The sequence below is a fragment of the Cyanistes caeruleus genome, chromosome 1, assembly GCF_971803275.1.
Source record: "Cyanistes caeruleus chromosome 1, bCyaCae1.hap1.1, whole genome shotgun sequence".
Classification (NCBI taxonomy): Eukaryota; Metazoa; Chordata; class Aves; order Passeriformes; family Paridae; genus Cyanistes; species Cyanistes caeruleus.
Genome location: NC_141701.1, coordinates 40,072,331 through 40,084,037, shown reverse-complemented (window position 1 = coordinate 40,084,037; position 11,707 = coordinate 40,072,331). Strand labels below are relative to the sequence as shown.

At 41.7% G+C, this 11,707-nt stretch overlaps 1 protein-coding gene and 1 long non-coding RNA gene across 2 annotated transcripts; both read left to right on the top strand.

Moving 5' to 3' along the window:
* Nucleotides 1-2,066: 2,066 nt before the first annotated feature.
* Nucleotides 2,067-4,369, top strand: NPBWR1 (neuropeptides B and W receptor 1). Its single transcript, XM_023921061.2, has 2 exons — nucleotides 2,067-2,515; nucleotides 2,931-4,369. The coding sequence occupies exon 2, from the start codon at nucleotides 2,975-2,977 to the stop codon at nucleotides 3,956-3,958; it is 984 nt and encodes a 327-aa protein (XP_023776829.2). The 5' UTR covers nucleotides 2,067-2,515; nucleotides 2,931-2,974; the 3' UTR covers nucleotides 3,959-4,369.
* Nucleotides 4,370-7,883: 3,514 nt separating this feature from the next.
* Nucleotides 7,884-10,487, top strand: LOC147655451 (uncharacterized). The gene is made up of 3 exons (XR_015279218.1): nucleotides 7,884-7,952; nucleotides 8,630-8,701; nucleotides 10,184-10,487. It is a non-coding gene; the product is annotated as an uncharacterized LOC147655451 (long non-coding RNA).
* Nucleotides 10,488-11,707: the final 1,220 nt, after the last annotated feature.

The window sequence follows — 11,707 nt, the reverse complement described above, 5'->3', positions numbered from 1 at the left end:
AGTCAGAGAAATTCTGTATGCACAGAGAATGATTACAAACCAGTATCTTCTCATATGCTGTGAAAATGCCTAATGACCATCTGGTACAGCTGTTTGTCAGCAGGCAGAGTTCCACCAGAGGTAATGGATTCATGCTTCATTGGCCAAGAGCTGGATTTGGCCTACAGATTTTAATGGTTTCTAGAAAATCTGCTGTTTGTCAGTCTAAACTTTCCAATCCCGACAGCCTCACCTTGTAGAAGTTATCAGGTTATTCCTAACACTTCTCATTCCTCTTTGCTTTCAGCTGAAAGGCAGATAGATGTCTGTGCACCTGCTGAGACATTGAGATACATACTGTGGCTTGGACCTATCCACACAAAAACAGGATTTCTACTTTTAGAGCAGTCAGCTATAAACTTATAAAGCCCTTTGACTGCCTTTCTGGAAAACTGATGTTTTAAAAGGGGAAAATAATTAATTTGATTGCTGTGCATGAGACCTGATATCTTTTGATGCCTTCAAACACTACACCAGTATTAGCAACGAACACCTGATAACAGAGGTAAGTTGTTTATAGATGTGCTGTACAGACAGCTGCAATTCCCTCAGTAATGATAGCAATTCACATAAACACATCACAGATTTACTAGGCTCAAAATCTATTTCTTTATAATAGGAGAGAGGAAAAATGTAGGTTCCTCCTAGTCAGATTTCTATTAGAATTGCATTTTTAACACTGCACAGTCAAAAAAATCCAAGACATCCACTCCACAGAACAGTTATTGCTAAAGGAAGGGGATCTTTTTCTGGGGAGAAAAAGGTTCCCGGTTCAATCAATGATAAAATGAAAGGAAGGGTGTGGGTATAAACACCATGGCATGAGCATTGTGGTAAAATTTTTGTAGACATTTAGGTGATATCTCCTCCAGAACTTGCATGTAAGCAAGTAAATGCCTGCAAAGCACTAGGATGGAAGAACTCCCCAGGAGCCTTCTAGGAGCTCAGAAGTGGGGCACCTCTGTCATGCTACTGCTGCAGTATGGGGAATAAGCACATTGGGTTTCCAAAGCTATATTCTCTTTCAGACAACTGTGCCTAAGGCTTGGTCACAAAACCGGACTCAAATGCTAGCTTCTAATAAACTCCATAGCAAAGGTGACATTTTCATTACTTGGACTGTGAAACTACAGGCAAAAGAGGGAAGCAGAACTCCATGATGAGCCTGCAGAATAGTATTTATGTCATTCTCATGGGAGCACACAACTGTGGGAACACCTTTTAACTCAAATGTTTCTGTAAAGGAAGTCAAAAATCACAGAGCAGAGGGTGTAATCTATGATGAAGTATCCTTTTCTATATAATGTAGCTAGTAATAGGAAATAACGTAAGACAGAGTGCTACAAAAAATCATAGCCACAATGAAACAAAGGTACTTTTTCATTTGTTTACTTCATATTTTTTTTTGCTTGGATTTTAAGATCTTTTATATCCTGCTGATCTAGGTAATTATGCATCATAATATGGGACAATGAGAGCCAGGCTGTGTTTATCGCTCCCCATGGTACTAGCTTACAGATAATAAACAGTAATGACAGTTTGCCAAAAGATGAATTTATTATGCTATAAGTAATTTATTAGTAATTATTGAAAATGGATGTGGTCAGTCCTGCTATTCGCATTAAAAAAAAAAAAAAAAAAAATAAAGTTGCTCCCACTTCCAATTTTAGAGATGCAGAAATTTTGTCGAATGTATTACAAGCCCACAGAATTCTCTCATTGAAAAGGCAACAAAAATGAAACTAAAGTTAGATTTTATACCATGTACTTTTTGGGAAAAAAAACCCAAAACCAATAATCAGGAGCTCTGAACTACCCTCTTAAAAAAGATTGCCTTCCCAGGGTTATATTCCAGTTTATCACTAGCACAGCGTGAAGGAGTCAAAGCGTCAGGCAGAAGCAGAGGGACTGCTGTGCATCCATCCTGCCTCTGAGTCCCACATCCCATGAAAAATGCCTTTTCCTGGCAAGATCCCAGAATCAAAGATTAGTTTGTGCCAGAAGGGAACTCAAAGGCCGTCTAGTCCAACCCCCCTGCAATAACTATATCTAATAGGCATCATAAGGGCATCTTCAGCTGGATCATGTTGCTCGGAGCTTGATGTTCAGCATCACGCTGTCCACGCCCCGCTCCGGGACAGTCCCGGGGCCAGGCAAGCGCTGAATTCTGAGCTCTCAGACCCAGCGCGACCACAGATGCCACCTACAGCTGGGACCTTTCTCCCTATTGCTGCACCGCCGGACCGCGGGAAGTGATGTGACTTCAGGTAATCGCACAAATCTCTTTGCAATGCTCCAGCTTCCGACTTTTAAACCATCCTCTGCTGTTCGCGTTGCCTCTTTCTTGCTGCCCAGATCGAGACGGACACGGCTGTAACTCCCAGGATCGAGCAAAGGAGCGGCGCCGGCACATCCCTCCGGCACGGACCCAGCGCCGCACCCCGCCGCTCCGGGAGCCGCAGCCCGGCTGGAAGAGGTCAGTGCATCCTTGTTCCCCCTGTCCTGCCGGGAAGGAGGGTGCGTTTTGTTTTTTGGGGAGCACACCGAGGGCACGGGCTCCCCCCTGGAGCAGGAACCCCGACCCAGAGGCTCCGCCGAGTGCCGGCGAGGAAGGCGACCGGGTCGGACCTCTGGGCTCCCAGGCGAGCGCTGTCAGCCCGGGATGGCTGGTCACTTCGGGGGAGTCCGAGCCCTGTCCCCGCACGGCGCTCCCACCATGTGGGGGGAGGGAAGGGGCAGCCTCTGGGGCACTTGGCTACAGGATAAGCCCCTTGTGATCTTCCTTTGCTCCCATCAGGGTGGCAGCATATGTGAGATTTTGGCAGCTGGACGTGCCAGAGGAGACAGCCTTGCAAAGAGCAGAGGTCACATTTATTACTCCCCACTTTCAGGTCGTCCTCACCACCACTGAGCCTCTCCATCCTCTCCTGTAGCCATGGAGAACTCCTCCCTGCCTGAAATCAATTCCTCATGTGCTGACTGCACTGGGATGGGACATGGGAGTCTGAATATGTCCACTACTCCACTAAGCCCCAGGTACTACATCACAGTGCCTATCATCTACTCAGTCATCTGTGCCGTGGGACTGACAGGCAACACTGCTGTCATCTATGTAATCCTCAAATCACCAAAGATGAAAACAGTCACCAACATCTTCGTCCTCAACCTGGCCATTGCTGATGAGCTCTTCACCTTGGTGCTGCCCATCAACATTGCTGACTATCTGCTCCTGCAGTGGCCCTTCGGGGAGTTAATGTGCAAGCTCATCATCTCTATAGACCAATACAACACTTTCTCCAGCATCTACTTCCTCACTGTCATGAGCATTGACCGCTACCTCGTTGTGGTGGCCACCACCGAGTCCAGGAAGGTGTCCCATCGCACCTACCGAGCGGCCAAGATTGTGAGCCTCTGCGTCTGGTCCTTTGTCACCGTCATCATCCTGCCCTTCACCGTCTTTGCTAAGATACACAAGGAGCAGGGGCGCTCCCAGTGCGTCTTTGTGTTCCCCCACCCTGAGAGCGTGTGGTGGAAAGGCAGTCGGATCTACACCCTCATTTTAGGCTTTGTCATCCCAGTGTCCACCATCTGCACCCTGTACACCACCATGCTGTGCAGACTGAGACATTTGCAGCTCCACTGCAATGCAAAAGCTCTGGACAAAGCCAAAAAAAAGGTGACACTGATGGTGGTTGCTATCCTGGGTGTGTGCCTGTTCTGCTGGACACCCTTTCACCTTAGCACAGTGGTGGCCCTCATCACGGACATCCCACAAACTCCACTCGTCATTGGCATTTCCTATTTCATCACCAGCCTAAGCTATGCCAACAGCTGCTTCAACCCTTTCCTGTACGCCTTTCTGGATGACAGCTTCCGGAGGAGCTTTCGCAAACTGATAGATCGCAGAAGCGCCTCATAGAGCCAACCCAGCCCTCTGTCCTATCCTGTGTCCCTCTCACAGTCACCTGCTTTTCCTGGGAGACCCACCCCAGCCCAGGCAGTGCTTTCTCTCCAGTCTCCCACAGGGCTTCAGGTTGTCTCACTACCCAATGCATGAACTGGGGCCAGGTGGATCTTTCTCAACTGTCCTGCATTCCTGGCCTTAACACTGCTTTCCTTGCCCTGGGTTTTTTTGTTAGTTTATTTGTTGTTGGTTGTTGCCTGTTTTTTTTTAAATTCCTCCTCTCTAATGCTCTTTCTGACCTGGATTTGATGCTCACAGAGCTGCCACAGGTCCCTTTTCCCCTTTAAAGGCATTGCTTTGTGAACTCAAGCTGCACAACTGTCTCAATCATCAGTGATTTGTAAAGCTCAATAAAAGTGTGTCACCAAGTGTCTTGCTTAATAATACCTCAGCCACTTTCCTACCTACAGGACCTGCTTATCAAAGACTTACAAACTTAACAACAACTCCAAAGGATAAGGAATAAACAAAGGTATTGAGCTCATTTCATTTTACAGGAGAGTAAGAAAAGGTAGCAAAAATCCATTGTAACATGTAAGAGAGATATCAGTCTGAACCAAAAGAAGAAAGAGCAAGCCCTCCCTAGTGAATAAAAGATAGCTATGAGTTTGGAGCCACTTGTTGCAGAAAATAGCTAAACAGTGCACTTGGTCATTGTAGTTTGCAAAGAAATGCAGCTTTTGTTTATATCAGAAGTGGTGATTACTTTATTATTTGTCATGTGTTTATGGGCTGTTGCACTTACAGATATTTAGTTTGTGGTCCATTATAACAGAATCAGAGGGTATTCTCACAACCAGTTACCTTTTAAAGGTTTGAAAAGATCCTTCTGAAACATGGGGAATATCCTAACTTCTACCCTTCACAAATAACTTGCATTGGTTAGGCTGCTTTTAAACTATCTCTCACATACTTCCACTTTTTGGTAAGATTTATTAATATTTCTCTTAAGAAGGAGAAGTGACTTGATTTTTTTTTTTTTTAAATATCCAAAAGATAGGTTAATTTTGCCTGAAGGAGGAGAGAGAGGGTAAATGAAAGTTCCACGAGAATTCACATATCCAAACACTGCATGAGGAGGTTTTTTCCCTCCTGTCTCATCTCCTTTAGCCCTCTAAAGAAAACTATAAAAATGTTGAGAAAATATTTGCAATCACTTGATATTTCTCATCTTAGTGGTCTCCACTGCACTTCCCTGCAGCAGATGCTTAATCAGTGTAACAATTTTTGTTAAATATTTTCCCCTCCACTGAATACAGAGAGATAGGGAGACACAGTTAAGGATTTGCATTTCCACATAGGAGGTTATGATGGCTTTCAGGAGGTGCATAAGGATTTGTATGGCACATGCAGGCTGCTCCTGTGAGACCTTGCACCAGGTCCTTTCCCAGTGCTGCAGTTTAAAGTTCTACCATAGGCATATGGAAAGTTTATTTTGCTAAATCCTCACACAGAAACTTCAAATAAAAATTTTACTCACAGATTTTATCAATTATGCATGCCTGATACTTCATAATAACATATAACTGGGTTGACAATTAAATAATTTCTTCTTATAAGACATTAATATTCCCTGAGACCGTCAGGGCTAAGTTCAACACCCAGTCTAGCTGCTATGGAAATGGAAGGACTCCCTTGGGGAATGACAGTGTTGTTCTGTGTCACTGGGGGTGCATGATCTGACTTCCATCAGACACAGAAGCTGGCATTTGAAAGAGCAAGCTCAAAAGGAGTGGAGTACCCATTTCCAAACTGCATAGAAAGATACGTGCCTCAAGAATCAGTGTCTCACACTTTATCTTTCTGCCTAAAATGAAAGGTAATTAGCTTTTCCCACCAGCTGCCTGGTGATCAGTCACTTGCCATGAGAGAGATTTTAGTCTATATAGACCAAGCAGCAAAAATACTCTTTCTTTAGGCTGCTGCCACACACACACCCTCTCTTGCTTTCTTTAGTCCTCATCTTCACAACAAAATCATTTGCTTAAAGACTACATACAGCTTAAAAAGTAAATTGTTCTATTCTCAGAAAATATATGTGCAGCACCACTGTGTCCTTATTGGTTGTGATCCTTCCCTGAAAACTGATGAGTGGCAGTGAAATAAAATTCCCTGTTAAACAGTCACCTTAGTGGCACAGATTTGGACATTGTAATAATGACCACCTAAGTGCTTTGGTCATGCTGCTATGCAGCTACATTTGTCTCATCACCTGTCAGGGCTTCTTTTTACCCCACAAATATCATTAAAACTTTGGTAGCTTGTTGTGTTTCTGAAAATCCTACCTTTACACCAAATGCATTTCTAAGATGCTGACTGCTAGTAACAGTAAGTTATAAGAACAGTCTGATTTGTATTTCATTTTTATCTGTATTTGAATACCTAAATTTTGTTTGTTCCTGAACAATCTAATCTGGTTCAAGTTCTTAAATAAATAAACAACTTTCTAATGTAGATTAGAAAGATTATTTTTAATCTTATCTTAAAGATTATTTTATAATATTTTATTTGAATGGATTCTATTATAGATCAGTGTGGAGAGGGTTCTTTAAAATCTTTGTATTTCTCAGGAAAGGGGAAAGCATTTTAAAATATATATATATGTATAATTATATATGTATGTATATATTTAAAATATATAAAATATATTGCCTTTCTTCTTAGTCAATGTTAAATTTCATTGTCTTCCCCATATTCACTTTTTGTTTTCCAAAGGGGAAAAAATATGAGAAAAATTATCTATTAGCAAATTTCACTTCAAAGTGTTTTGGACTCCTTATCTTTTAACTATTAGAATCATAAAAATGCAAGCAGAGTATGTGGTGATATCATCCTTCCCCAAATTCCTCCTCATTCTGAAGCCACATCTTACCTGTTCCTCATAGCAGGGTGAACATCTGAGAAGAATTCACTGTTCCTCCAAATGCCTGGAGTTTTCCCAGGGCTGCTGGTCACAGAGCAGGCTGAGGCTTGAGCAACATCCCAGCTCTGACAGGGGTGCTGAGCTCAATTTCAGGCACTGGGCAGCCCCCACCTTGCACAGCTGTGCTGTCTGCAGTGTCTGTGACACGTCTGGGGGCCTTTCACACTGTAGGCATTGCAGACTGGCATACACCTGGAGGAGAAAGTTGAGCCTGGAGAGGGCCCTGAGTTCCAAGTAAAGTCCCCTCGCATCTTGAAGAGCTTCAATACAAAAACACAAAACTCTTGTTCTTCTCTCAGCGCATGCCTGTTTTGTTCAGGAGACAGAACATTCTGGCAGAGCCTAAATGTGACCCAAACCAGCTTTCAGCAGGAGAGGGAGAGGTTCAATTTTCAATACTGCTGCTGGAAGGACAACTTGGTGCCTTGATTTTAAAAGATAGGTGTCTGCTAAGGAAGGCAGGAACCTCCCTTGAAATAAATAAATATGTAAACCACCCTCCCTCCCTTCTGAAATATTATAATCTTGAAATCAAGGTGCTCTCAGACAAAGATATGGGAATAGGAATAATAGTTCTGCACTAAGGAAATTAAAATAAAAATGCAGTAGTACAAAAAAAAAGGAAACCAACACAAAAACAATCCACTGACAGAGGGAGAATACAACCTGACACCCTGTTGGCGGATTAAATGCAGTCCTCCTGGAGTGACAGATGTAGTTCTGTTGAAGCAATGATCCTATAGAAGGGTGTAGTTTTCCTCTGAAGGTCCAGTGGTGTAGATGGGCCCAGTATCTCTTCTCCAGAAATACAGTGGGAAAGGCTGCCTGGGGTGTTCCAAGTCTCAGATTATATCCAGGTAGGAATGCTTGGCTCCTCCCCCTGGGTGGAGCATCTCCCAATGGGATGATGTAATTTAATCAGCCATGCAGTGAGGCTCAATGGCCCATTACCAGAAGAGATCCCCCTGGAGGGAGATGGGTCATGGAAGAGATAAAGAATGCTGCCACACCTGGTTTTAACAGATGGTAATAGAATACATACTTTTGGTTACACCTTGCATTGCAACCCAAGACACTCAGCACAGAAGCTGAACTTCAGATCCCAAAGCAGCAATAGGTGATAATATAAAAATTAATTTGCTTTCCTTAAGCTTACTTTTTTTTTTCTTGGAGGAAGAATTTGTGCCCCTGTTCAGCCTGTGTTTAACCAGCTATAATAAAATTTAACAATGTCACATTGTGAGACAGTAGAGTTGCTGTAAGGAAGTATTTTTTATATATGGAAGTATTTGATGTATATGGAAAGGAATAAAAAAAAAAATGAATTTGTTTTCCCCACAGCATAACTATAACTTGCAGCTGATATTGCAGATATTTGCTATAGACTTCCAGAGGGAAAACAGAGAAAACAAAAAAACAGATTATATTAATAAGTTAAATTCTGGCTACTTATGCCTCATCCTTCCCCTCTGTTTGTACCACTCTGACTGCTGTTAAATTCAGTATTTTGAACTGTTGGCCACTTCTTAAAAGCATGCAGCAATTTTTATTTTTTTATTTTTTGATATTTTTTTTTTGTGGGAGAGGGGATACTTGCAGGGGAACAAGGTGGAAAGAGTAGACAGGGCTGTACTCTCAGGACTGTGGTGAGTTAGGATATGAGGAGCATACACTTGTATAATGCTTGATCCCTTTCTCTGCAGGAAGCAGGGATGGGACAAATTCTGGGGCCCAAAAGGGTGTGAGTCTTGGAGAAACACAAAGGATGACAACAGGTATTTGCTGGTTTGATTGCAGTAAATCTTCATAAGTCAAGACAGGAGGGAACAGTACCATTTTTTTATTTTTTTTTTCTAAGTCACTATTCAGCTTCTTACGTTCCAAAACATTGTGATTAAACAGAACCAGGCCTCCAGCTTGTGGCAGACTGTCAGCACCAGATCTTCTCAATGCCTTGACTTCTAAAAGACACGCACTGTTTTTCATTAACATCTCCCTATAGTCTCTATATAGCAAGCTTTAGAGACACAGAGGGTAACACTGTGTGTGGCTGTCAAACATCCCTTCAGCCAGGAACCCGAGTCCATTTGCCCCTTGGTGGCTGAGACACATCCTGGGAGCTCTGGTTAAAGACGTCTGGCAAAGCAGATATTCCATCAGGATCACAAGTTTTCTATAAATTGTATTTAAAAATCACCCTGCGTACTTTCCCAGCAACTGCACTGTTGAGCCAGCTGCCCCAAACCCAAAGCTGATGTTGATCCTCACTCCTGTTTCCAGTTTCTGAATCTTTCTAGTTCCTGCTCCTTTTTTATCAATGAAAAATATATTTTTTTCCTAATAAAACATTTGAGAGCAAAATCCTCAACATTTTTCTTGTAATTTGCCAAAATAAGTACTCTCATTTCTAAAGAAAATTAATACTGTATTTTTAGGTCTAAAATTTTTAGTAATATTTTTATCATAAGGATTTTATCTTAAATGAAGAGTACACTAATTTTGCCTAGTTATATTTGAGCAGATGGAGTTTTTCTCTATGAGTTCAGAAGTTCTGGAATTTTCAGATCCTGGCAATACAGTAAACATTCCTTTTCCAGACACTATTCCCATGAGGCCCCATTCAATGACATGGCATTCAAAACCTTAAAAATGAAACGTAATTAAATTAAGTGCTGACTAATCAAAGAGATAAAAGGATCTTCTATCCACCCAGTGCAGACAGCAGGTGAAGCAGCAGTTTATAGGCTTGAATATAACAGACCAACATTTATTTAGTCTAGCACTGACATCTTTATCTAACACACACAGCACAACTCGCAGGTGGCAAATGCCCTGTGTGGCCACATGTGCAAAGTGGACCAGTTAGCATTAAAAGAGACTCTGATTATTTTGCTCATTATGATAAAAAGCTTCTTACATGAGCAGCCCAATCATGACAAGGGAATAATTCTGTTCTTAGCCCTGTCTGAGGGTTAAGTGCTCACCAGTGTCAGTGAGGATCTTTCAGACAAACCCATCCCAGTTTCAGTGGTCCCCAGCCCCCTTGGCTTCTTTGGCCTCTTTCTGCTTTAAAATAGTTCCACTGTGGATGATAAAAAAACTTTCTCATCAGAACAAAACTTTTACATTGTTTTGCCAATTTAAAGCATGATTGCAACAAAAGGCAACTTATTTTCTGCTTTACAAAGTAAAAGAAAAACAAATTAAATTCTGCATAAGTTTTATTTATTTTGCATTTTTCCTGTCTTTATTCGCAGTCATGTTTAAGGAGCCTGAAGAAGACTCACAAACCACCAACTTATTACTATTTGAGGCTCCACAAATGCTTCCGAAATATTTTTCTACTTAGAAAACCTTTCCACCACCAGAGGGAGTTCAAAGACAAATTATTCAGCAAATGTACTGAGTGAAAATGAATTTCTGCTGTCATGCCCGACAGTATGCAGTTTTCTATGTAAGGTGTCTTTTCCTCAAATTTTATTCAAATCCATTATTCTACAATAAACAGAATTATAATAAAATAAAATAAAGGTCAGAATTTTCTACAGGCGTGATCCTAAACCTGCTTGCCATTTTTCTGTTTCTTTGGGAAGCATCTTTGGAAGCATTCACTTCCAGTGTACAGTCAGAATTCTTACGGAGAAGAATGATGTCTGGATGCAGCTGAGGACACAGCAGGTCCTGCAATTCCCATTTCCAGTCAATCAGCCCCCCAGAGGGACTGGTTTGGGCTGGGCAGGTGTCACTGACATAAAGCAGAGGCTGTGCCAGCTTGCAGAGGCCAACTCTGCTCCACACCATTCCTCAAGCCAGGACAGCCCTGTGGAGTTCCAGCTGCCCCCAGACAAGGATTTGTGTGTCTCTGCACTGTGCTTCACACTATTTTCATTAGCTGGTTTGCCTTTTTCCTGTCCCTGGTTCCTAATATTCCCCAGATTGTATTTAATATTTTGGACACTTCCCCTCCTTTCAGCTTTCAGCCCCGAGATGGCACTGGTTCTTCACTGAGAAGCCATCGCTGTTTTCCTAAACCAGAGTTAAATACTAAAAAAAAATGTTCCTGAGAGTTGTTATGGACACTGTGTTAAAGGATAATACAAATTATCAAGCGTAAACAAAAAAAAAATGTTTATTTTATTGTGAAATATATATATAACATGAATCCTTATACTTTTTTTTTTTTTTTTAAATGGAGATTAGTTCTTTTTAACAGGTGTTGGTTGAACAAAGTATGCTGAAATCATAGGAGTAGTTTGGGTTAAACCTAGATTAAACTTCCTTTATGGTCCCAGATTCAAACTTTACATTCAGACACTAGACAGATCAGTAAGGAAAGCGATTCTTAACCAAAACTCTCAAGTGCTTAAACAAAACTGGGATTTTCTTTTGAAAAGATATGTCCAAAATATTCTATTTTTTTAAGGTGTATATTAAGGAAAAGAAGAACTATTTGATTCTAATAAGGAGCAAGTAGCTTAATAATTTAAATATCTGGCAGAATTCTCAGGAGCTGTAAGTAGTGCAATGGGTTGGATACAGTTAGTGAGATTTTCATAAATGAATGACCAACAGTGTAAGATGTCTTTATAGAATATTACAGAATACATAATATTATAGAATATCATAGAATATTAGCTGTGTTGCTACAGTCCCCTCCTGTGTATATTTATGTTTCTTATTGGATGGAAGACACAGAACGTGCCCATGTGGCAGCAGGTCCCTGTAGGAGGAAATCTGGGCTACACCACCTGGCACCTGATGGGTAAGCACTCCTCAGCTCT